At 40.7% G+C, this 25,932-nt stretch overlaps 1 protein-coding gene across 2 annotated transcripts; it reads left to right on the forward strand.

Moving 5' to 3' along the window:
* The first annotated feature begins 7,657 nt into the window (after positions 1–7,657).
* Positions 7,658–14,868, forward strand: LOC149166488 (non-specific lipid transfer protein GPI-anchored 5-like). 2 transcript variants are annotated; one of them, XM_089432638.1, is made up of 2 exons: positions 7,658–8,317; positions 14,649–14,868. In XM_089432638.1, the coding sequence occupies exons 1-2, from the start codon at positions 7,978–7,980 to the stop codon at positions 14,768–14,770; spliced, it is 462 nt and encodes a 153-aa protein (XP_089288764.1). In that variant the 5' UTR covers positions 7,658–7,977; the 3' UTR covers positions 14,771–14,868. The 2 variants fall into 2 exon arrangements, with proteins under 2 accessions (XP_089288764.1, XP_089288765.1); XM_089432639.1 differs by lacking the exon at positions 14,649–14,868 and adding an exon at positions 8,587–8,808 and having other exon boundaries at positions 7,781–8,317.
* Positions 14,869–25,932: the final 11,064 nt, after the last annotated feature.

Here is a 25,932-nt window from a genome sequence, read left to right on the forward strand (position 1 = left end):
GAGAGAAAAAATCTGAGTTTGGTTCGGCCTGAGCTTTAGGCCCCCAACTCTCTGCTTCACCAATATAAAAATTTAGATCCTCTCCAATGATAAGGTTGGCCTCCACCATGCATGATTTTTGGGATAGAGAATCCAAGAAGGGATTTTGTTTTGGGGGGGTCTGTATATATTGAGGATAAGGATGTCATGATTGAGCTCCATAGATTTAAGATTGAGGTTGATGACCGATTCCATCCCCCATAAACTTATAACATTGATAAAATGATGATTCCATCCTATTTCTTGGCCCTGTGAGTGTCCTCTTGGATTGGTGCAAATGAAATATCAACCAGGTAAAGTCCTTTACAAAATGTCATAAATGAAATCTTTAGCTCCCAAAGTTTCTTGAAGAATAAGAATGAAAAGTCCTTCCAGCTCAATGAGTTGTCGCAAAGCTTGTTGTTTGTGAGGGTTGGCCAGATCCTTGTAGTTTAGGGAGAGGATGATAATTTGGAAGCTCCCTTGGGGGTAGTCGCTGCTCCAAGCGCCCATCAATTGAGAGTTGTCGTCCTGATGCCATATCAAATAGGGATTTATTCAGGGCATGAACAAGTTTGGATCAACAACCTCTACCTTTCCTAGTCGAGATATCAGGGGGATTGTAACCAAAGCCTCTTGAAGGGAGGGGAGGGTTTTACTGGCACGACCGAAAGAAATACAGAGGTTTAGATGAACCCAATAGAGAGGAGGATTCAACATATGTGTGAGGGGGTGGCAAGATTCGAGATTGGGCGGAAAAGGGAGCAAACAAGCCACATAACTCAGAGTTGGATGAGAAATGGAAGGACCAACATAGGTCACAACCCAAGACAAATCCCAACTACAAACATAATTTTCAGAATAAGGAGATGATTGAGCCTAAGAAACTAAGGGTGAAGGGAAAGGACAAGTACCTGGGAGCGATGTCTAGTCCCTGGCAGAGGTAACAATCTCCTAGCTTGTAGTCGCAATCGAAGGCCTGTCTTATTGCTGCTGCAGGTACTATTGTGTCGTTTGTCTAGGTGGAGATGTTGAAGGGGAGACTAACATTGCATCCACTAATTTAACAGTCGGTGTAGAGTGCGGGATGGGATCTTCTGCCATAGAGGTCAAATCTCCTTTTGGGCTTGTTGGGTTTTTCCTAAGCAATGCCTGCCAAGGAAGGGAATCTTACATTGATGAACATTATGACCATACCGATGACAACGTCTACACTTGAAGGGAATACCATCATAGTCCAGAGTCTGTTGCTTATCTTTTGTTCTTTTATATGTTATTTTAGTTTCTCCCCATAAGCCTGCATGAACATCTAACAACACCAAAACCTTTTCTACCTTCCATTCTCTGTTCTACAAGAAGGTCGAATCTACATCCATGAGCTCACCTAGGTTTGAACCTATTGCACTGAGAAAACATTTTGTCTAGAAAACTGTCATGCAAATTCATACATGGATTTTGTCCATTCTTTCTTTGTTGGGGTCGAAAAAAGGGTTCAATATTTTGAGAAGAAGGGGGCTATAGTCAATATGCCATGGTTTAGAAAGGGCCCAGGATGTGTCCCCCTTATATGCAAAAATCAAAGCAAACCATCCTTTAACCAGTGCATGGGTTTCTGGCAACTGTTTCATATCCCCATTCTTTCTTTACCCATTCCTCCAACGTGGCTTGAATGAACCGTCATCCCCTAGCATGGTTGACTAGAGTGTGCTAAGATATATGGAGCACTTGGTTGATTTCAATATCGTCTCCAAGCACCATGGATTTCAATCCGAGAAGATGTTTGATAGGTGAATGGGGCTTCCTTTTGGGAGCACCTGTAGACACTGGGGGGTTGTGAGAGGGATTCAATGGGAGAGGATAAAACCCCTGTTCAATGCTAACAATGGGATCAACAATAGGGAAGACTAGGTCATTGGAAGGAGAGAGAAAGAAAAAAAAGGGAGAAGCGAGTCAGGAGAAAGGGTTCCAAAAGGCGAAGGGGGTCAATAAATCTAGAAGATGAGGGACAACACTCCCCTAGTTAACAAACGACCCAAATGAAAAGGGTAGGGTTTATTGAAACCCCAAATCGAGAGAGTATGGTGAGAAGGGAGGGATGTCGGCAAGAGGTGAGAGGGGATACATGAACGATTGAAATGGGGAGGATTTTGGATTTTGTGAAGAGGGGATATAGGGATGATTGATCAAAGAAACTCACAAGTAGTCCATCTTCCGAAAAGGACCAGATCGAGGGATGACATGCATGAATGAGGATATCAAGAGTCATTGAAATGTGAGTTTCGAAGAAAAACCCTTATGACTGTGAAAATTTGTGGAAAGGAGTTGCACATTCATACATAGAAGAGAATGATGTAGATTTAGACTTACCATAATGGGTGGAATGGAAGGGAACTATGAATTGACCGCCTTAAGGGTTGGAGGTGCTCGAGGGAAGAATTGGTCTAGCAGTATCCCCTAGTGGGTCTTTCAGGCCTATTCCTGTCACAAATTGACCATCCAACTCACTGCCTTGGAGAGGAAAGTGCGCCATCGACAAATCCATTGTTTTTTATCCACTATGGGGTTGTTGCTCGCCTCGAGGACTGGTTAGCGGTGGAGTGAATATGGCTTTACCCTCTAGGTGGTCCTCCGAGTAATCGACTAGTTTTTCTTCTAGAGTAAAAAAGAAAGTTACCCTAAAAAGCATGCAACACTGACTCCTGTATTGCCTGGTTGTTACGGGGGAGATCTAACTCCATTGACCAAACTTCGTCAGTTAATCGTACTATGCAGACGGATTTGACGAGTTCTTCATAGATTGGGAGCGTTACGGTTAACCCAAACTTCCTTTGAAATGAGAACCAAAAAACAGATGCATGTCAAGCAAGGGCTTGCATGGACCCATGGGAGGAAGCAAAAATACTAGGACTTGTTAGATCAAATCAATAGATCAATATAAATTAATTTTATAAATAAACATGCAAAACAATATTAATAATGTAAAAATAAATAAATTTGGTTTTTATACCACATAGTGTATATTTTGTTGTTGTGTAACTTATGTTTTGTCCTTAACTCCACATCCTCAACATAAGTATCTTTAGCTTTTTAAATCACTATAACAATTATATAGTGGAAAGCTTACAATTACTTTGTCTATGTTGTCACTCAAGTAAGATGTAGTGCTTTGTCATTTTAGATTTTCCTATTCAATACATATATTACTTTAAGTCACTATAACAATTCCATAGTAGAAAACTTACAATCACTTTGTCTATGTTGTCATTCAAGTAAGATGTAGCGGTGTGCCATTTTATACTTTCCTATTCAATACATATATTACTTTTTTATGTGGTTTTAATTAGTTTTTCTTATTATAGAATTATTTAGTTTAATTGTATTTAGTTTAATTGTAATTATGATAGTGATACATATTTTGATTGAGGAAGTTTATAAAAAGATATTTTAAAATAGTTTAAATTATTCCAAAAAGTTATTTATTTATCATGGTTAAAAATGTTGTTTTTAAAAATTAAATTGATTGGGATAGAATATTTAATTGAGATATATTAATATATATAATAATTTAGTGAAGGTGTAAAATTACAGTTAAGTTAAAATGCTCATCATTAATTAATAACAAGTCTAAATTTAATGGGGATAGAATATTTAATTGAGATATATTAATGTATATAACAATTTAGTGAAGGTGTGAAATTATAGTTAAGTTAAATTGTCCATCATTAATTAATAACTAGTCTAAATTTAATGTAGGAAATCATAGTTAAGTTAAAATGCTCATCATTAATTAATAACAAGTCTAAATTTAATGATAATGATGATAATGAGCTCTTTTCAGGGCATGTACAAGTTTGGATCGACAACCTTTACCTTTCCTAGTCGAGATATCAGGGGGATTGTAGCCAAAGCCTCTAGAAGGGAGGGGAGGGTTTTATTGGCACTCTCGAAAGAAATACAGAGGTTTAGATGAACCCAATAGAGAGGAAGATTCAACATATGTGTGAGGGGGTGGCAAGATTCGAGATTGGGCGGAAAAGGGAGCAAACAAGCAACATAACTCAAAGTTGGATGAGAAATGGAAGGACCAACATAGGTTATAACCCAATACAAATCCCGACTAGAAACATAATTTTCAAAACAAGGAGATGATTGAGCTAAAGAAACTGAGCGTGAAGGGAAAGGACAAGTACCTGGGAGTGATGTCTAGTCCCTGGTAGAGGTAACAATCTCCTGCCTTGTAGTCGCAATCGAAGGCCTGTCTTATTGCTGCTGCAGGTACTATTGTGTCATTTGTCTCGGTGGAGATGTTGAAGGGGAGACTAACATTGCATACACTAATTCAACAGTCAGTGTAGGGTGCGAGATGGGATCTTCTACCATAGGGGTCAAATCTCCTTTTGGGCTTTGCTGGGTTTTTCCTGAGCACTGCCTATCAAGAAAGGGAATCTTACATTGATGAACATTATGACCATACCAATGACAACATCTACACTTGAAGGGAATACCCTCATAGTCCAGAGTCTGCTTATATTTTGTTCCTTTATATGTTATTTTAGTTTCTCCCCATAAGCCTGCACGAACATCTAACAACACCAAAACCTTTGCTACCTTCCATTCTTTGTTCTGCAAGAAGGTCAAATCTACATCCATGAGCTTGCCTAGGTTTGAACCTATTGCATTAAGAGAACATTTTGTCCAGAAAGTTGTCATGTGAATTCATACATGGATTTTGTCCATTCTTTCTTTGTTGGGGTCGAAAAGAGGGCTCGATATTTTGAGAAGAAGGGGGCTACAGTCAATATTCCATGGTTTAGAAAGGGCCCAGGATGCGTCCCCCTTATATGCAAAAATCAAAGCAAACCATCCTTTAACCATTGCATGGGTTTCTGGCAGCTGTTTCATATCCCCATTCTTTCTTTACCCATTCCTCCAACGTGGCTTGGATGAACCGTCATCCCCTAGCATGGTTGACTAGAGTGTGCTCAGATATATGGAGCACTTGGTTGATTTTAATATCATCCCCGAGCACCATGGATTTCGATCCCAGAAGACGTTTGACAGGTGGATGGGGCTTCCTTTTGGGAGCACCTGTAGACACTGGGGGGTTGTGAGAAGGATTCAATGGGAGAGGATCAAACCCCTATTCAATGCTAACAGTGGGATCAACAATAGGGATGACTAAGTCGTTGGAAGGAGAGGGAAAGAAAAAAAGGGAGGAGCGAGTCAGGAGAAAGGGTTCCAAAAGGCGGAGGGGGTCAATAAATCTAGATGATGAGGGACCAACACTCCCCTAGTTAACAAACGACCCAAACGAAAAGGGTAGGCTCTATTGAAACCCAAAATCGAGAGAGTATGGTGAGAAGGGAGGGATGTCGGCAAGAGGTGAGAGGGGATACATGAATGATTGAAATGGGGAGGAATCTGGATTTTGTGAAGAGGGGATACTGGGATGATTGATCAAAGAAACTCATAAGCAGTACATCTTTCGAAAAGGACCAGATCGAGGGATGACATGCATGAATGAGGATATCAGGAGTAACTGAAATGTGAGTTTCAAAGAAAAATCCTTACGACTATGAAAATTTGTGGAAAAGAGTTGCACCTTCATACATAGAAGAGAATGATGTAGATTCAGACTTACCATAAGGGGTGGCATGGAAGGGAACTATGAATTGACTGCCTTCAGGGTTGGAGGTGCTCGAGGGAAGAATTGGTCCAGCAGTATCCCCCAATGGGTCTTTTAGGCCTATTCTTGTCACAAATTGACCATCCAACTCGTTGCCTTGGAGAGGAAAGTGCGCCATCGACATATACATTGTTTTTTATCCACTAGGGGGTTGTTGCTTGCCTCAAGGATTGACTAGTGGTGGAGTGAATATAGCTTTACCCTCTGGGTGGTCCTCCGAGTAATCGACTAGTGTTTCTTCCATAGTAAAAAAGAAAGTTACCCTAAAAAGCATGCAAAAATGACTCATGTACTGCCTAGCTATTATGGGGGAGCTCTAACTCCATTGATGAATCTTCGTCGGTTAATTGTATTATGCAGACAGATCTAACGAGTTCTTCATAGATTGGGAGGGTTAGGCTTAACCCAAACTTCCTTTGAAATGAGAACCAAAAAACAGATGCATGTCAGGCAAGCGCTTGCATGGACCCATGAGAGGAAGCAAAAAATACTAGAACTTGTTAAATCAAGTCAATAGATCAATATAAATTAATTTTATAAATAAACATGCAAAACAATATTAATAACGTAGAATTAAATAAATTTGGTTTTTATACCACATAGTGTATATTTTGTTATTGTGTAACTTATGTTTGGTCCATAACTCTATATCCTCAACATAAGTATCTTTAGCTTTTTAAATCACTATAACAATTATATAGTAGAAAGCTTACAATTACTTTGTCTATGTTGTCACTCAAGTAAGATGTAGTGCTCAGTGATTTTAGACTTTCCTATTCAATACATGTATTACTTCAAATCACTATAACAATTGTATAGTAGAAAACTTACAATCATTTTGTCTATTTTGTCATTCAAGTAAGATGTAGTGTTGTGTCATTTCAGACTTTCCTATTCAATACATATGTTACTTTTTTATGTGGTTTTAATTAGCTTTTCTTATTGTAGGATTATTTAGTTTAATTGTATTTATGATAGTGATACATATTTTGATTGAGCAAGTTTATAAAAAGATATTTTAAAAATAGTTTAAATTATTTTAAAAAATTATTTATTTATCATGTTTAAAAATGCTGTTTTTAAAAATTACAATTTATTGGGATAGAATATTTAATTGAGATATATTAATGTATATAACAATTTAGTGAAGATATTAAATTATAATTAAGTTAAAATGTTCATCATTAATTAATAATAAGTTTAAATTTAATGTGTGAAATCATAATTAAGTTAAAATGCTCCTAGTTTATTAATAATTATAAGTCTAACTTTAATGATGATAATGAAAATGAGATTCACTTTTGAATGGTGTTGTGTATTTTTAATATGAATGATGATGAGGGAGTTATTGTACATTTGGATTATTATTATATATAAGAATTGTTGCTTTACTATATTTGTATGTCGGAAATTGTATCACCCAAGATAGAGAGACTTTTCCTACACGACAATTAGAATTAAATATGTTTTATTACTAAATTATAAATGATAAAGGTCAAGGTGCGAAGGGTTATCTCTTAAATAGGGATAGGATTTCTAGGAAAGGTGAAAGTCTATTCTCACATAGTCCTTTGTCCTCCACCAACCTCAAAATTGAGGAAATGGATGAGAAAGTTTAAACCTCCTATAAATGTGGATTGTTAAACTTAGAATTAGGCATCTTTACCATTTTAATAAAATATTTTAATTATATTTTATATTTATAATTTTAAAATAAAAAAATAAAATTTTGATAAAGCATTAAATGCTTTGTTAACTGTGTTTTCGATATCTCGATATAACACACATGCATGGTGATTTTACTAATAAAAAATAATGAGTGTGTATTATAGGGATATCGAAAACACAGTTAACCAGGCATTTAATGACCTATGGCAGGCTGGTTAGCTCTTGCCAGACTTTACACAGGCGGTAATGTGAGTGGTTTCCAAGTCAGATGCAGTGAGAACACCGGAGTAGTCCGATTGCCCTAAGTAGTTGGGAGTTTATGCAGAAAATTGGCGTCAAAGACTGGAAAAGAATAAATCCACCGTGTATGACATCACGAAACCGCTATTGCGAAATTGCGTGGTTATTGACCCACTCTAGACGCGCTACATGCCGGTCACCGCTACCATATAAAGAACCTGCCTCGGGCATACTGTGTATACGGTATCAGGCGAGTCTTCTCTTGTTTCAGTCTGTTTTCTGTATTGTAAACTTATACTGCTACCAGGCCACAAGTTTGAGCTTAAGCGGTGTTTTTTGGGGTCTGTAGGGGTTTTTGCTTTAGGATGGGGAAGAACGCATGGGGTTTTGCTTTAGTGGCTGTCTTTATGGCAGTTGGAGCGGTGGCACAGGCGCCTTCTCCTTCTTCTTCGTCTTCTTCAGATTGTATCAGCGCTATAACCACCTTGTCTCCATGTTTAAGCTTTGCTGCGACTAACAGCAACCAAACGAAGCCAGGCAATGATTGTTGTACCGCTTTCTCTTCAGTTGTTTCTACTAAGGCGATCTGCCTCTGCCAACTTATATCTGGTAATAACAGCCTGGAGCTGCCTATCAATCGCACAAAGGCCTTGACTCTTCCTGGGGCCTGCAATGTCAAAACGCCGCCCGTAAGCGAATGCGCAGGTGAGTTTAGGTTTTTATAATTTTGCTTTACTGTGTGAGTTGATACGGACTGTGAATGGCAGAGTTCCCTGACTAGAACTCCAAGTGCGGTGGTGTTTCTTTGCGGAAATTGACATTTTTGAGACTATATTTCCAGAAGATTCTCGCTATACCGCCTTGGTAGTTTGTGGCGCTGATTTAGTCATCTTTAGAAGCTTTGATTCAGTTAATGGCTTCCATGGAAGTAATAGGTCTGGTCCTTGCCCTGTTCTGTGTGCATGTAACTACAGTTTTGATGGTCTTCGGCCAGTTATGAAGTCTTTTTATAGGACCTTTAACGCTCCGGTCCAGGTTTGTGGTCTCGTTGGATTGACCTTTTACATTGACTATTTAGACATCAAGTTATTTCTTATTTTTCCATTATTTTCATACATGGAACGCGTCTACCTGTCGGCACTTATTAATAATGTATTGATGTCTGGCAAGGCAAGCAAAAAAGGTTTCTTTCTGTCATGAACTATTGAACCTTATCGGTTATGCCGCTTAGAATATTCTGTCAAATTCTAATATATTGTTGTTGAATCTTTTTTTGTTTTTCTCTGAATCGTTTCTGCTTCTCACACCGCGTTGTAAAACTATCCGGAGTATTGTTATAATGCTTACCTGTGTCTTTAAAGAGAAAAGTACGTTCTTGAATTTGTCGGATTCTGGCTAGTGTGTATTTTTTCCATCTTCAACTGTCCATCTTCCAATGCTAACCATATGAAATGGTACTTGAGCTATATATGTTTAGTCTTGGAATGAAATGCAGAGTTCTTTGCAAGATGTATGGCACTCTAGCTTTCACTGTATAACCTGTCCAACTCTTGCTTCTTACCCAATTCATCCAGAAACCTTTGTAACCAAATCATTTCTTTACTAACCTCTGTAGCAGCAACATAATCTGCGTCCATTGTTGAGAGTGCAACAACACTTGCAATTTTGAGACTCAAGTAACAGTTGTTCCACCTACAGTAAACACATACACCGTGGTGCTCCTTTTGTTATCTCTATCACTCGCCATATCTGCATCAACATATCCCTGTAGAGTAATGTTTGAACCACCAAAGCGTAATGCTTGATTTGTGGTACCTCTCAAATACATGAGATTCCACTTCATTGCCATCCAATGTTCTTTTCCTGGATTGTTCATGTACCTGCTTACAACTCCCACTGCATGTGCAATATCAAGCCTTGTGCAGATCATTGCATACATTAAGCTTCCAACTGCTGATGCATATGGAACTTTAGACATATGAGCCATTTTTTCATGAGTTTTGGGACACTCCTCCTTACTTAATTTCAAATGGCTAGCCAAAGGTATACTAATTGGTTTTGCATTCTGCATATTAAACATTTTCAACACCTTTTTTATGTACTCACTTTAAGATAATATTAATTTGTGATTCTTCCTGTCTCTAGTTATTCTCATACCAAGGATTTGTTTTGCAGCATCTAAATCCTTCATTGCAAATGAGTTCGCCAATTTTCTTTTGAGCACATTTATTTCCTGCATGTTAGAACCTGTAACAAGCATGTCATCTACATACAATAACAATATAATATAGCTGCCGTCATTTTGCCTTTTGAGATAAACACAATGATTCGAATAACATCTAGTATAACCTTGTTCAGAGATAAACCTGTCAAATTTTAGATACCACTGCCTTGGAGCTTATTTTAAGCCATACAAGCTCTTCTTCAACCTCCACACTAGTTTCTCCTTCCCTTTTACCTCATATCCTTGTGGCTGCTGCATATATATCTCTTACTCCAAATCCCCATGGAGAAAATTGGCGTCAAAGACTGGAAAAGAATAAATCCACCGCATATGACATCACGAAACCGCTATTGCGAAATTGCGTGGTTATTGACCCACTCTAGACGCGCCACATGCCGGTCACCGCTACCATATAAAGAACCTGCCTCGGGCATACTGTGTATATGGTACCAGGCGAGTCTTCTCTTGTTTCAGTGTGTTTTCTGTATTGTAAACTTATACTGCTACCAGGCCACAAGTTTGAGCTTAAGCGGTGTTTTTTTGGGGTCTGTAGGGGTTTTTGGTTTAGGATGGGGAAGAACGCATGGGGTTTTGCTTTAGTGGTCGTCTTTATGGCAGTTGGAGTGGTGGCACAGGCGCCTTCTCCTTCTTCTTCGTCTTCTTCAGATTGTATCAGCGCTATAACCAGCTTGTCTCCATGTTTAAGCTTTGTTGCAACTAACAGCAATGAAACGAAGCCAGGCAATGATTGTTGTACCGTGCTCTCTTCAATTGTTTCTACTAAGGCGATCTGCCTTTGCCAAGTTCTATCTGGTAATAACAACCTGGAGCTGCCTATCAATCGCACAAAGGCCTTGACTCTTCCTGGGGCCTGCAATGTCAAAACGCCGCCCGTAAGTGAATGCGCAAGAGAGTTTAGGTTTTTATAATTTTGCTTTACTGTGTGAGTTGGTACGGACTGTGAATGGCAGTGTTCCCTGACTAGAACTCCAAGTGCGGTGGTGTTTCTTTGCGGAATGGTTGGTATAGATCTCTCTGATACAAATAATCTTCCATCTGCATCTTCCACAACTGGTAGTTTTGGTCGTTAAATTTTTCAACCCTAAACCGACCATCTTCTGCCATTGCTCCCACTCGAACTAGGAACCCTTTTGTCCTGCGAGTGTATCAGCCAAATAGACCTTCGGCTCTGATACCAGTTGTTAGAAAATTATATATTACAGAGCAATGGAACACATAAAATATTGCAGAAATATAAACACAGAAAACGCATAAAACAAGAGGGACACATATATACGTGGTTCACCTAGTTTAGGCTACGTCCACGGAGAAACAGCCAGTGCTTCCTTTTATATTATCCAGCAAACTGAAGAGATACAACCTACAACAAATCTGCTGTAATTCCCTCTTCGCTCTTAATCTCCTCTCTCTTCTCACTCAGAATACAAATCTACATAGATGCAATACGATTCCGTTATATATAGCGAGGGGTTGCCTTCTAGGGCAAAAAACCCTAAATTAAACATAACTTCTACCGTGAGATCTCCGCCTAATGAACGACCCAGATTGGATATGAAATTACAACATTTCACAAGGCAATTTTACATCTATTTTTAGCTTTGGGGGCACTGCCTCCGATCCCCCTGCCAGGGGGGGCTCCCAAAGGTCGCAGCTGCCCCCCTTGACCCCCCCTGGACCCCCCCTACAACGAATATTTAACGTGTGGTGTTGCTGCCCTATTACAAACTGGGGTCCAATGCAACGATACCTTTGAATACAGAAGATAAACAGGCTCCACACCCAATAGAAAGCAATATCAAAAGACCCTTTAGAAGGTTATGACTTGGAGGAATAAAAAAAACTCCTAACCCAATTGAAAGGGAGGAAGAAAAAACTCCTATCAGACATAGAGGCAACTTGGAGACTTAAGAGTCGAGCTATCTTGCTGGAAGCAGGTGACGATAACACTAAATTATTTCAAAATTACACTAAAGGGAGGAAGATGAGCAATACCATTTGGAATCTTAGTGACCTAGAATGGAATTCAACCTCCTCCTTTGAGGGTGTTGTTTCAATGGGGATCAACCATTTCAATTCTCTTTTCAAAGAACCCCATCAGGCCTCTATAGCTGTAGTGGTCAAATTAGTCTTGTTCTTCCCTAGCTTCTTGGCTCCACATGGAAATAATATGTTGATGGAATCTGTAACAGCTAAAGAGCTCAAAAAGGTTTTAAGTGGCTTCCAAAACAACAAGAGCCCAGGGTTAGATGGGTGGACAATCGAATTCTTTCAGGATTTTTATGAGATTTTTTGTGATGATCTCCTAAGAGTCATTGAAGAATCCAAAAATATTGATCATATTCCCGCCTCCTTAAATTCCACATTCCTTGCCCTAATTCCCAAATTTGACAATTGCATTTACAAAACTATAGCCAAAACCATAGCTCTTCGGCTCAAACCTATCATGTCATATTCTATCTTTGAGGAACAGTTTGCCTTTCTGGAAGGCAAAAAAGTTCACGAGGCCATTGGAGTGGCCCATAAATGCCTCCACAGTCTCAAACAATGATGGTTGAAAGGAGCCATCCTGAAAATTGATCTCTCCAAAGCTTTCGATCGCGTTAGTTAGGTATGCATTTGTCTTCTTCTCAATCACATTGGTTTTAGAATAGACTTCATCAATTGGATCATGAGTTGCATCTCCTCGGCATCCATTTCAGTCCTCATAAATGTCCTTGCTTCTCCTTTCTTGAGAGTTGAACGTGGATTAAGGTAAGGTTGCCCTCTATCCCCCCTCCCCTTTCTATTGGTGGCAGAAGGCCTTGGTAGAGCTCTTGAGGAAGACCGCAGAAGGCATGGTCTAATGGGCCTAGGGGTGGTAACCACTCTTTGCATCAATCACCTCTTCTTTGTTGTTGATGTCCTTATCTTCAATGATGGTTGTCGGAATGATGCACGCTCAATAAAGGAAGTTCTTTCACTTTTTGAGGTAGCAACATGTATGGAAATCAACATTCAGAAATCAATCATCACCACCATGGGTCTTTCTGAAGGAAAACTCATATCATATATGCATTTCTTTCCTTATAATCAATCCAATCTGGAGAATGGTTTCAAATATCTTGGGTTCCTCCTAAAGCCCAATTCATACATTGGCGATGATTGGAAATGGCTCTTAGCAAAAATGGAAAAGAGACTCAAATCATGGAGCACACAATGGTTATCACAGGCAGGATGATTAGTCCTAATCAAATCAATCCTCGAGGCCATCACTATTTAGTGGATGTCACTCTCCTGGATTCGAAAAGGAACCCTAACCAAAATATGGAAACTATGCTACAATTTCCTTTCGGCTGACACCTTAGAAATTTTTTCCTTCCCTTGGATCAAATGGTCTAGAATTGCAATTCCTAAGGCATAAGGAGGGTGGGGACTAAAACAACTCACTTACTTCTCACAATCATTGTAGTTGTAGCGGTTGGAGGATGATCTCTTTGAAAAGCTTATGGACCACTGTGATCTATAGGAAATATATTTCTCCTCTGTCCATTAAGGATTGTATTTGAAACCCTAGCCAAAATAGATCAAATGCCTCCATCATATGGAGGGCTATTATCAATTCCTTCTCCCTCATTGAAAATGGTATTACATGGAAAGTTAGAGAAGGCTGCAGCCTTAGATTGGGTATTGACTCATGGGTGGGAAGTAACGAAGGTCATCACCTTCTAAAATATCTAATAACTATTCTTCACTTAATGGGGATTTATACTCTCAACCGGACACTCTTAGGGATCAAAAGTGGTATTCAGGTAACCATGTGAACTTACCAAGACATTTTAGAAGAAATTGGTTTTCATTTACCAGATTCTTACAAGAAGCACATATATGCATCAATGAGGACCCTAACGAGCTCGTCTAGACCCCCTCCACCTCAGGTCTGTACACTACAAAAGAAGGCTACTTATCTCTCATTTCTAGTCACGTCCTTGACCCATTAGAGGCATGGTGGCGCAACCTATGGAAGCTCAAATGGCCATCCAAGTCCAAATTGTTCATGTGGTGTGCCCTGGAAAATAAAATCCCAACATGGGATTTTCTGAGCAAAAGGTAGAAAAAGGAAGGGCCAAGTTGGTGCAACCTATGCAAAGCCGCAGAGGAATTAGTTGGTCATTTTTTGATTGAATGCCCATACTTAAAGACCCTTTGGACTTTCTTTTCCTCAAAGTTGGGTCAAGAATGCAAATGGGAAGGATTAAATTTGAAGGATGCCTAGCAAGAGTGGGTCTCCAACGAAAGAAGTGGAGATTACATTGCTCCCCCACTCATATCCAATTGGGGAATATGGCTAGCAAGGAACAAAGTCATTTTCAACAATAAATTGATTTCTCTTGAAACCACAATTGCACAAGCTATTGTAATTCTAGATCTACTACCCAAGCCAACCTCAACTCCTTGCACCAGAATTGCTCACCAACCCCAAATCAATAGGAATAGGCCTTGGGTGATGTGGAGGAGGTGCAATCCTTCACATCAATGAAACCACTCTTTCAGGGTGAAAATGGGATAAGAAAGGTCAAACAATTATGCAGAGCTCATGGCACTTAAACTATTACTAGTTTTTGCATTGGAAAAAAACATCATGTCCTTTCATATTTATGGGGACTCTCATCTCATCATCAATTGGACCAAAGGAGTGAACATATGTTATAAGCTTAATATTACAACCTTTGTTAAATGATATCACTTGTCTTAAATAATCTCTCTCATCTTTTTCTATTTCTCATATTTACAAGGAGTTGAACACACATGCAGATGGCCTTTCTAAAGCGGTTGTTCCGTTGGCTCGCGGGACATGGGAAATATCTGAACATAGGGAGGAAGAGGCTTCCGAGGTCTACCATAGTCCTTTTATAAAGGATGACAACTGTGAATGAAGAAGAAGATGCACCAATAGTTCTTTTCTTTTTCTTTTTTTAATCTTTGGCGCTGATATATATTATGTCCAAAATCTAAACTGCCTCGATTGTTGCTTCACACAGTTGACTTTATCTATTTTTGTTGCAATTTTGCAGAATACCTTTAAATGTATAATTGTTTATGCTATGTTTATTATGACATTCCTATTAGCCATTACAAATTTGAATTTGTAACCAAAGTATCCATCAACATATCTTTTTTGTGAAGCTTACTATATCAACTTAATACGTATGCGATATGTATCAAGAAAACATAATTTTGTTCTCAAATGATAATAAAATTACATTTTTTCTCAGGGAAACAAAATAAAATTAGTTCATATCAAATTTTATTATATTTAAGAATTTTAGGATATTTGAAATGTTTCAAATAATTTTTATTAAATATTTTATGTTTTTTAATTTTTAGTCCTATTTTTTTTTAATATAAATTTAAATTAACATAGAAATGTGATTTTGATTGATATTTTTTATCCGTTTAATTCTCTTAAAGGTGGTTCTTATCCTCAACCCCTCCCCATGAGATTTGAACCTGTGACATAGTGGGGACTAAACTCCACACAAACCGATTTTTCTACACCTCATAGGCCTTGTCATAGTTTAGTTATTAAAAGGTGGTGAAAACATTCAAGGTAATAATTTTCCTAAATACTTTTCAGTTTTGAGTTATTCTTTATATTGAAAAAAGATAAACTCTTAATCAATTAATTGTAATTTTAAGTGCGAATCTAGAACCCAATATATTGTTTATAATAATCAATCACTAAGAATATTTATAATATTCACATATATTTTATAATAACATTTAATTTTAATTTCATTACATGAAATCATATACTACTCAAATCGTGATTTAAAAATTAATATATTGTCAAAAAATAACAGAGTTTTGCCTTAATCATTGGAATTTGTGGGAATTAAGTGATACAACTACATTGTTTAAATTGTATTTTTAATGCATAAGTAAATTCAAAGACATATAAAATCTTTGGAGTATTTAGATTGTGTAAATTACATAGCTCAATTCTACAATTCCAAATTGTAAATAAAATTAAAAGAAAAATATTATAGGTCATTTTGTCACATCTGGTCTTCAAACAGGATCATTCACATCCTTTGAACACTCAAAAAAGGGAAAAACATCAAATAATTAAACTAAGTTTAAAAAAATTATAAATTTATTTAAAATTTTATAAAATATTAAAAATAAGAATATAATGTATTATTCAACATAGTTTAAAAAAAATAATTACTTAATAAATAACAAAAAATATTAATTATTATGAAATATTAGAAATAACTTCATCCATATTAACTGGATTGTACACACGTTTATAAGTGTATAAGTATATTAATAATATTTTAAATGTATGTGTACATTTATTTTTGAAGAAAAATGTAATTTTCATTATAATAATGAAAATTACATTTATTATATGCACCCTTGTGCATATAAAAGGTTGATTGACAACCACCCAAATAATAAAAAAGCATGCTTGATTAATGGGCCATATCATGTCCGTAAACTGTCCCAAAAAAATAAGTAAGCATCATTATATAGAATAGTCTCTCAGTTATCCGCGTAAAAGCAAAAATAAAGGTAGTCAAATATTTAATCTAGTCGTTTCTCCTACTACAAACCCTCTATGAAGGGCTTTTGATAGAATTCTAAGAAGGTATCTCTTATCTTCTTAGTGATGTTCTAGGTGCCCATATCTTGTAAAGTGCTTGCTTTAGATAAGGAATCTACTGCAGAGTTTCATACCCTGTAGATATGGTGACATGAAATCTGATCAAAAGATTGTTTAAGTTGTAAAATCTCTTCTAAATTAGGAGAGAGTGTGTGCACATGACATCTTTGTATATTATTGAACCAAATTATGTTGATTATAGAATCACCAAAAATTTGTATATGTCAATTTTTTTTCTCAATAGCAAATAAGAGAAGAAGCTTTAGACAAAGTATTTCTACATAACTGTTTGAACCTACCTAGTCCACTCTTAAGGTTGTAAAAATGATTTTCACATAAATAAAGAACAACCCCCTCCCCCTCCCCTCCACATTCACGACCTAGTAAAGAGGCCTTGTTAAAATAAACCCAAGGGAAAGAATGATCAGTTTGTTCGCCAATTATATTTTGTGGAATATAGACAAACACAAAATGAGGAAGGAGAGAGAAGATAGCCAAAACCTAGGTTGCTACTTCGTCAAGAGAAGAATCATTGTCCTAAAATATTCCATTATTTTAGGAGAGCCATATACCCCAATTTATGAGGGGTGGAATCCTTCTATACATCTTTGGAGAAGCCTGATCCCACCACAACTTCCAAGCATCATTTGTAGTTTCCCCCTGCTAATTTGTAACAAAACCCAAATTGTTTTTGATAGAGTTCCAAACTCCAACCGAAAAGGGGAAGAAAATAAATAGAAGATTCGTCATTTCCTCGACATTTGTACATAGAATGCACCAACTAGGGCCTTCCAAGCACCCTTTTTTTAGATTATCCCGACAGGGACCATTGAAATAAGTGTGATTTTGCAGGATAACAGAGTTTCCAAAGTTTCTCCCACCACCAGGTCATCACCCCAGGTCTCCTATTATCAATGATGACCATGTGGCCCAATTTGAGCGAATACTCTCCACACAGATAATGAACCCCGAAAAGAGAGTCTTCTATATCTATGAGACAAACATGTGATGTGTTCAAAGCAACAACGTAGTTTTTCCATCGGTCTAAAAATTTGTTTTTTAAATTGAGTTGATGGGAATTCATCCAAGCCTGGGCCCAAATGGATGTACAAGAGTTATTTTCCACTTCATTCAGTGTAACTCTAACATTGGAATTTAAAAAGTTGACCAACTCACGAGGTAATACAATTTTTTCCCCACATCCACCCAGGGATCAATGCCAATCCTCACCTTTTTTCCATTCTTGACTTTACAAGATAGACCCTCTTCAATCATACAAAAGGAGGATAAAACAAGTTTCTAGATTACCGAGATTTTTGGCCTCTTCTTGTATGGCAAACAAATCCATTATTCCAAGGAGTAAGGGTGGTTATATTTTCTGAATACCATAACCATCCACATGTTGTAAACTGAAATCATCCTCCATCCTACTTTTGCTACCAGAGCCTTTGAAAAGGAGGGTAGGTGTTTTAAATCCCATCCACCCAAAATCTTCGACAGGTACATTGTATGCCATCTTACCCATGTGAAGGCTCGCCCTTCTTTAGAACCCACCCATAAGAAATGACAACATACTTCGTGAACATAATTCAAAACAACTTTGGGGTCCAAGATAAAGACATCCATAATACAATGATTGCCTCCAAAACATATTTAATAAGGACTAGCCTGCCAACTCTAGACAACCACCTGAAACTCCATACCTTCAATCTCCTTTATATCTTTGTATTAAGCCAGTACCAATCAACCTTTTTGTAATCATTGGGTTTTAAATGTAACCCTATATACTTTAATCCATCATCAAAGTTATTAGAGTTGAAAGGAAAAATATTATGAACATTTATAGATTCATCCTTGGATAGGCCAAGAGGAGAGAGAGTAGACTTGAGAACATTGACTTGCATACTTGTATCCTTCTAAAACATCGAAAGGGCCTCTTTGGTGGTAGCTATATCATGTCTTGATGATCCAGGTGGATATTGGTGGCCACCCGCTAATTCCACTTGGATCCCCTCTAGTGCTTCTTACAGTTTTTTTCTGTTTCCTTAATTATAGCACAGTTTACTATTTTTAGCAGTTTTTCGGGTCCTAAACTTCCGGAGCCGTTTTGAGGCCCTAAACGACGTTTTTTGGGAAATCTACCAGCAATTTTTTTGATAAAAATTGTCTTTTCTGTTGTAGTCCTCGGAGAGATCTTTCCAACGGGCTATCATGCACGTCAAACGGAGATAGTACGACCAATTCGCGATCCCGGGAAGTTGATGTACCAACTTACCCAAAAACGGGGCCCAAAATTCGGCGTTTCATCTTCTAGGGTTAGGTTTTGGAATGTGAAGGGTTTTCCATTGTTTCTCAACAATAAATAGGCCTCCGAGCCTCATTGTAAGACAGTTCAGAGGCATGTAGCCACCACATCTCTTCTCAAAGATAAGCTACCATCGCCCTAGCTGGTTTATTTCCATTTCTGTTTGTAAGCATATTTCAGTATTTTACAGTAATGAATTGAGGTATTATTTCCGCTGTATACCTGTCTTTATGGTTATCTCTGTATTTTATTGCGTTCCTGTTTAAATCCGGATCAGTGGTATCAGAGCGGTTTGCTTTTCTTCTCTGTTTTTCTTTGCATGTCCCCAACGAGGTCAGGATATAAGGAGTTAGGGCTTGAACTGGTCGAACCTTTGCAAGACCGGCCTCGCAAATCCCGACGGCCTCCCATGGCGGATGAAAAGAAAGACGAGGGGGCAGGAGATCATATCAAAATCTTGCTCGAAGAAGCCCTCGAGCGACAAAGGAACGCGATGATGGACAACTTTGCCCAAATCCTTCAGCGGCTACCCAGGGGCGACGCATCGGCTTCCAACAGCAACTCTGGAAACGCCACACCATTTAAGGTACAAGTTAATTTTGAAATCCCCATATTCGAGGGTCAAATAGACGCAGATGCCGTCGATAAATGGTTAAATGTGCTAGAGGGTTATTTTTCTGTTCATGATTTTTCCAGTCGGGAAAAGATTATTTTCGCTCTTCTCAAAGCAGCCCCCCATGTCAAGGATTGGTGGGAAACCTACTGCGAGCAGAAGGATGAAAGTACAGGCTCACTATTTTCAGTCGCACCGACTTGGGATTCATTCCGAGATGCCATCAAGGAGCAGTACTACCCTGTCGGAAGCTATGAGGATCAATACATAAAGTGGACCATGCTACGGCAGGGAAGGGACCAAGACGTACCAGAGTTTACCAATATTTTCCATACCCTTCACACAAAGTTGGGTATCAAGGATACAGAGCAGCATTTGGTACTCAAATACCGTGGTTGCCTGCACAAGTACATCCAAGAAGAAATAGAATTCCTGAACATCTCCTCACTTGGCACGGCATACCGATATGCCGTCAAGGTCGAGCAAAAGTTTAAACAGAAGAAGCGAGATTTTGGGTCTGCGAATCCAAAACAAGGGAAAGGTGCCCCCAAACCGCAGAACAAAGGACAAAGCCAAGGCGGGGCGGCCCAAGACAACCCGCCAAAGCTGCAAGCAAAGAACAGCGCCGCGAAGCCGAAAAAGGACACCGGAAAGAGGTGTGAGTTCCATAAGAGCTCCACTCACAACACAAGTGAGTGTCGGGCCAAGCAGTCACTGGTGGCCGAGCTAAAGGTTTCAGAATCAGATGCATGTTCTGACTCTGAGTCAGAACCCGATAAGGGGAATGACAAAGGGAAGCAGATTATCGATGCGGAGCCCAACGCCACCGTTGCCACCACGAAGATCCAGAAGGAGGAACCTGAAGATCCAGAGGAGGAGGAGCGTCTCTTCCACTCCCAGATGTGGGTAAAGGGCTCCCCGCTACAGTTCATTGTCGACAGCGGGAGCCAAAAGAACCTCATTTCAGCAGAGGTCGTGAAACGGCTGGGCTTACCGACCACAGCACATCCACAACCATACACCATTGGGTGGCTGCACCAAGGACGAGATCTTCGCATGAGCCAACAGTGCGCCTTCCATACAACATCAAGCCCTTCACGGATGAGGTATTGTGTGACATTGCTCCCCTTGAAGTTTGCGATGTGTTATTAGGACAACCATACTTGTGGAAGCGACATGCTGTGTATGAGTCAAGGCCCCATGCTGTTATTGTTACTTTGGGAAATAAGTTGTACAGGATACCAGAGGTCGCACCGCCTACCGCCATCTCTTTGGTTACTGCAAAACAATGCAGTAAGCTCATTTCCAAAACCGGGAAGTTTGTTTTCCTGATGATACGCCCTCAAGAAAAGAAGAAGACGGTGGCCACGACCTCTAGACAGGGCCCCTCCGCACGACAACTATAGATGGACAAGGTCCTGGAGGAGTATGAGGACATCTTCACCTCCCCCGCAGGGGTTCCTCTGCACTGTCAGGTCAAGCACTCCATTGATCTGACCCCAGGTTCACCGCTGCCTAATGGACCAATCTATCAGCGCTATGTTCTGGAGAACGATGAAATCAAGAGGCAGATTCAGGAGCTGCTGCAAAAAGGTCACATCCGTCCGAGTTCATCGCCTTGTGGGAGCCCGATCGTGCTGGTACAAAAGAAGGATGGGACTTGGAGACTTTGAATTGACTATCGGGCGCTAAACAAGATCACTGTCCGTAATAGGTACCCAATCCCACGGATTGATGACCTCCTGGACCAACTAAAGGGGGCAAAATATTTCAGCAAGATCGATTTGAAGTCAGGATATCACCAGGTACCAATCGAACCCTCTGATGTGTGGAAGACTGCCTTCAAAGCCAAGGAGGGCCTTTTCGAATGGTTGGTTATGCCTTTCGGATTGACGAATGCTCCTGCAACCTTCATGAGGCTAATGGACGACATCTTGCGACCATTCACCAACTCATTTGTAGTGGTATACTTGGATGACATCTTGATCTTTAGCAAGACTTGGGAAGAGCACCTCCACCACATCCGACAGGTTCTCCAAACACTGCGACAACACAAGTTATGTGCCAATTTGGAGAAATGCACTTTTGGCATGACCCAGGTTCAGTATCTGGGATACATTATTGATGAACGGGGGGTGCATGTGGATCCAGCCAAGATCCAAGTCATTCGGGATTGGCCATCTCCAACCACTCTGACAGAGCTTCGCAGCTTTCTAGGCCTTGCCAACTTCTACCGCAGTTTCGTGTTGGGATTTTCTCATATCACTTGGCCCTTGAGTCAGGTCACCAAGGGAGGAGCGAAAGCAATTTTTTTTGGTCTGAATCTCAACAGAAGGCATTCACAGAGCTGAAAGATCGACTCTGCACAGCACCAGTTCTTGCATTACCAGACTTGCAACAACCATTTGAGGTCGAGACAGATGCCTCTGACTATGCTATTGGGGCAGTCCTTACTCAACACGGGCATCCAGTGGCATATCACAGTGAGACACTTTCAGACACAGTCCGGAAGTATCCCACTTATGACAAAGAGATGTATTCCATTGTGCAGGCCTGCCGACAATGGAAGCATTACATTTTGGGGAAGGAAACGGTCATCCACACGGACCACCGACCCCTGCAGTTCATACAGACCCAAGGGAAATTGCAGAATGATCGCCATCAGAAGTGGTCCACATACCTGCAACAGTTCCATTTGAATATCAAGTATAAGAAGGGCAGCACCAATAATGTTGCAGATTGCCTCAGTCGACCACCGATCATGGCGTTAACCACCGTGCTCAACTCTTGTGGGCACGAGACTTCTGATTGGCCACTGCTCTACAAAAGCGACCCGGAATTCGGCCACACATACCAGACACTCTTGGAGGGTCAGCATGTTCCAGATTTTCACCTCCAGGACGACCTGTTATGCCACCTGGGTCACCTTTGTGTTCCTTCAAGCGAGCGTGCCAAGATGATCTGGGAAGCACACTACAGTCGGGCCGTTGGGCATTTTGGGGTCGAAAAAACCGTGGCAGTGCTGCAGAAATATTTTTATTGGCCGAATCTTCGACAAGATGTCGGGAAGTACATCAGATCATGCACTGCTTGCGCCATTGCCAAACCGACCATCAAGAAGCAAGGCCTCTATACCCTGCTGCCTACCCCTAGTCGACCTTGGGAATCCATCTCCATGGATTACATGTCAGGCCTCCCTTCCACTAGGCATGGAAATGACTGTGTTTTTGTGGTCGTCGACAGGTTCTCGAAGATGGCCATTATGGCGACCTGCAAGAAGAATATCACAGCAGAAGCCACTGCTAAACTCTTCTTTGAACGAGTATGGGTACACTTTGGGATCCCACAGTCTATCATTTCAGATCGGGACAGCAGGTTCCTCAGTACATTTTGGTCTAGCCTCTGGTCGATGCTGGACACCAAACTCACTAAGTCCACAGCCTTCCATCCTCAAACTGATGGCCAGACTGAGGTCGTCAACAGGATGATCGTTCACATTCTGCGCATGTACAACTCAAAGCATCCACGCACATGGGACGAGAGCCTCCCCTATGTTCAGCACAGCTACAACCGGGCTCTCCACAGCTCGACTGGCCACAGCCCTTTCCAGGTGGGATTGGGATTCCAGCCACTATGTCCCATCGATGTGGCCATGCCATTTGCAGCTACTCACGCAGATTCTGCTCATGTCCAGTCCGAAACAGATAAGGCAAACAGATTCATTGAGCACATCCAACATATTCGCCAGCAGGTCCATGACATTCTGGAGAAATCAAATGCCAAGTACAAGCAGCGACATGATCAACATCGGGTGCCACACAAGTTTCAAGTGGGCGACAAAGTCTGGTTGCATTTGCAAAAGGAACGCCTTACCGGAGCCTATCGGAAACTCAGACCACTCCGATATGGCCCTTACACCATTACCAAGGCTGTGGGAGACAATGCATTTGAGCTCAGCATTCCCCCATTCCTTGGCCTGTACCCGGTGTTCAATGTCGACCGCCTTCGGCCATACTTTCCACCATTACTAGACACGTCCGACATTGCAGAACAACTCACACCCACAGAGTTAAATCCAGCTTGCATGGAACAAGTTGCAACTGATCGGATCATGGACACACAGATCAAGCACACTCGCCAGCAGAATATCCAACTGTATCGAGTTGTCAAAGCAGGACAACTCCTTCACCAGGGCAAGTGGCTCACCAGGGACCAAGTGCAGCAGAAGTTCCCTCATCTCATGGAGGAACTCAACGCAATGGGGACCATTGCTTCCTAAGGGGGGAGGAATGATCCAGGTGGATATTGGTGGCCACCCGCTAATTCCACTTGGATCCCCTCTAGTGCTTCTTACAGTTTTTTTCTGTTTCCTTAATTATAGCACAGTTTACTATTTTTAGCAGTTTTTCGGGTCCTAAACTTCCGGAGCCGTTTTGAGGCCCTAAACGACGTTTTTTGGGAAATCTACCGCCATTGATTTTTCTTATAAAAATTGTCTTTTTCGTCGTAGTCCTCGGAGAGATCTTTCCAACGGGCTATCATGCACGTCAAACGGAGATAGTACGACCAATTCGCGACCCCGGGAAGTTGATGTACCAACTTACCCAAAAACGGGGCCCACAATTTGGCGTTTCATCTTCTAGGGTTAGGTTTTGGAATGTGAAGGGTTTTCCATTGTTTCTCAACAATAAATAGGCCTTCGAGCCTCATTGTAAGACAGTTCAGAGGCATGTAGCCACCACATCTCTTCTCAGAGATAAGCTACCATCGCCCTAGCTGGTTTATTTCCATTTCTGTTTGTAAGCATATTTCAGTATTTTACAGTAATGAATTGAGGTATTATTTCCGCTGTATACCTGTCTTTATGGTTATCTCTGTATTTTATTGCGTTCCTGTTTAAATCCGGATCAGTGGTATCAGAGCGGTCTGCTTTTCTTCTCTGTTTTTCTTTGCATGTCCCCAACGAGGTCGGGATATAAGGAGTTAGGGCTTGAACTGGTCGAACCTTTGCAAGACCGGCCTCGCAAATCCCGACGGCCTCCCATGGCGGATGAAAAGAAAGACGAGGGGGCAGGAGATCCTATCAAAATCTTGCTCGAAGAAGCCCTCGAGCGACAAAGGAACGCGATGATGGACAACTTTGCCCAAATCCTTCAGCGGCTACCCAGGGGCGACGCATCGGCTTCCAACAGCAACTCTGGAAACGCCACACCATTTAAGGTACAAGTTAATTTTGAAATCCCCATATTCGAGGGTCAGATAGACGCAGATGCCGTCGATAAATGGTTAAATGTGCTAGAGGGTTATTTTTCTGTTCATGATTTTTCCAGTCGGGAAAAGATTATTTTCGCTCTTCTCAAAGCAGCCCCCCACGTCAAGGATTGGTGGGAAACCTACTGCGAGCAGAAGGATGAAAGTACAGGCTCACTATTTTCAGTCGCACCGACTTGGGATTCATTCCGAGATGCCATCAAGGAGCAGTACTACCCTGTCGGAAGCTATGAGGATCAATACATAAAGTGGACCACGCTACGGCAGGGAAGGGACCAAGACGTACCAGAGTTTACCAATATTTTCCATACCCTTCGCACAAAGTTGGGTATCAAGGATACAGAGCAGCATTTGGTACTCAAATACCGTGGCTGCCTGCACAAGTACATCCAAGAAGAAATAGAATTCCTGAACATCTCCTCGCTTGGCACGGCATACCGATATGCCGTCAAGGTCGAGCAAAAGTTTAAACAGAAGAAGCGAGACTTTGGGTCTGCGAATCCAAAACAAGGGAAAGGTGCCCCCAAACCGCAGAACAAAGGACAAAGCCAAGGCGGGGCGGCCCAAGACAACCCGCCAAAGCTGCAAGCAAAGAACAGCGCCGCGAAGCCGAAAAAGGACACCGAAAAGTGGTGTGAGTTCCATAAGAGCTCCACTCACAACACAAGTGAGTGTCGGGCCAAGCAGTCACTGGTGGCCGAGCTAAAGGTTTCAGAATCAGATGCATGTTCTGACTCTGAGTCAGAACCCGATAAGGGGAATGACAAAGGGAAGCAGATTATCGATGCGGAGCCCAACGCCACCGTTGCCACCACGAAGATCCAGAAGGAGGAACCTGAAGATCCAGAGGAGGAGGAGCGTCTCTTCCACTCCCAGATGTGGGTAAAGGGCTCCCCGCTACAGTTCATTGTCGACAGCGGGAGCCAAAAGAACCTCATTTCGGCAGAGGTCGTGAAACGGCTGGGCTTACCGACCACAGCACATCCACAACCATACACCATTGGGTGGCTGCACCAAGGACGAGATCTTCGCGTGAGCCAACAGTGTCGCCTTCCATACAACATCAAGCCCTTCACGGATGAGGTATTGTGTGACATTGCTCCCCTTGAAGTTTGTGATGTGTTATTAGGACAACCATACTTGTGGAAGCGACATGCTGTGTATGAGTCAAGGCCCCGTGCTGTTATTGTTACTTTGGGAAATAAGTTGTACAGGATACCAGAGGTAGCACCGCCTACCG

This window comes from Pinus tabuliformis, chromosome 5_1 (assembly GCF_031772625.1).
Source record: "Pinus tabuliformis cultivar Carrire ecotype Pingquan chromosome 5_1, CPIR1, whole genome shotgun sequence".
NCBI lineage: Eukaryota > Viridiplantae > Streptophyta > Pinopsida > Pinales > Pinaceae > Pinus > Pinus tabuliformis.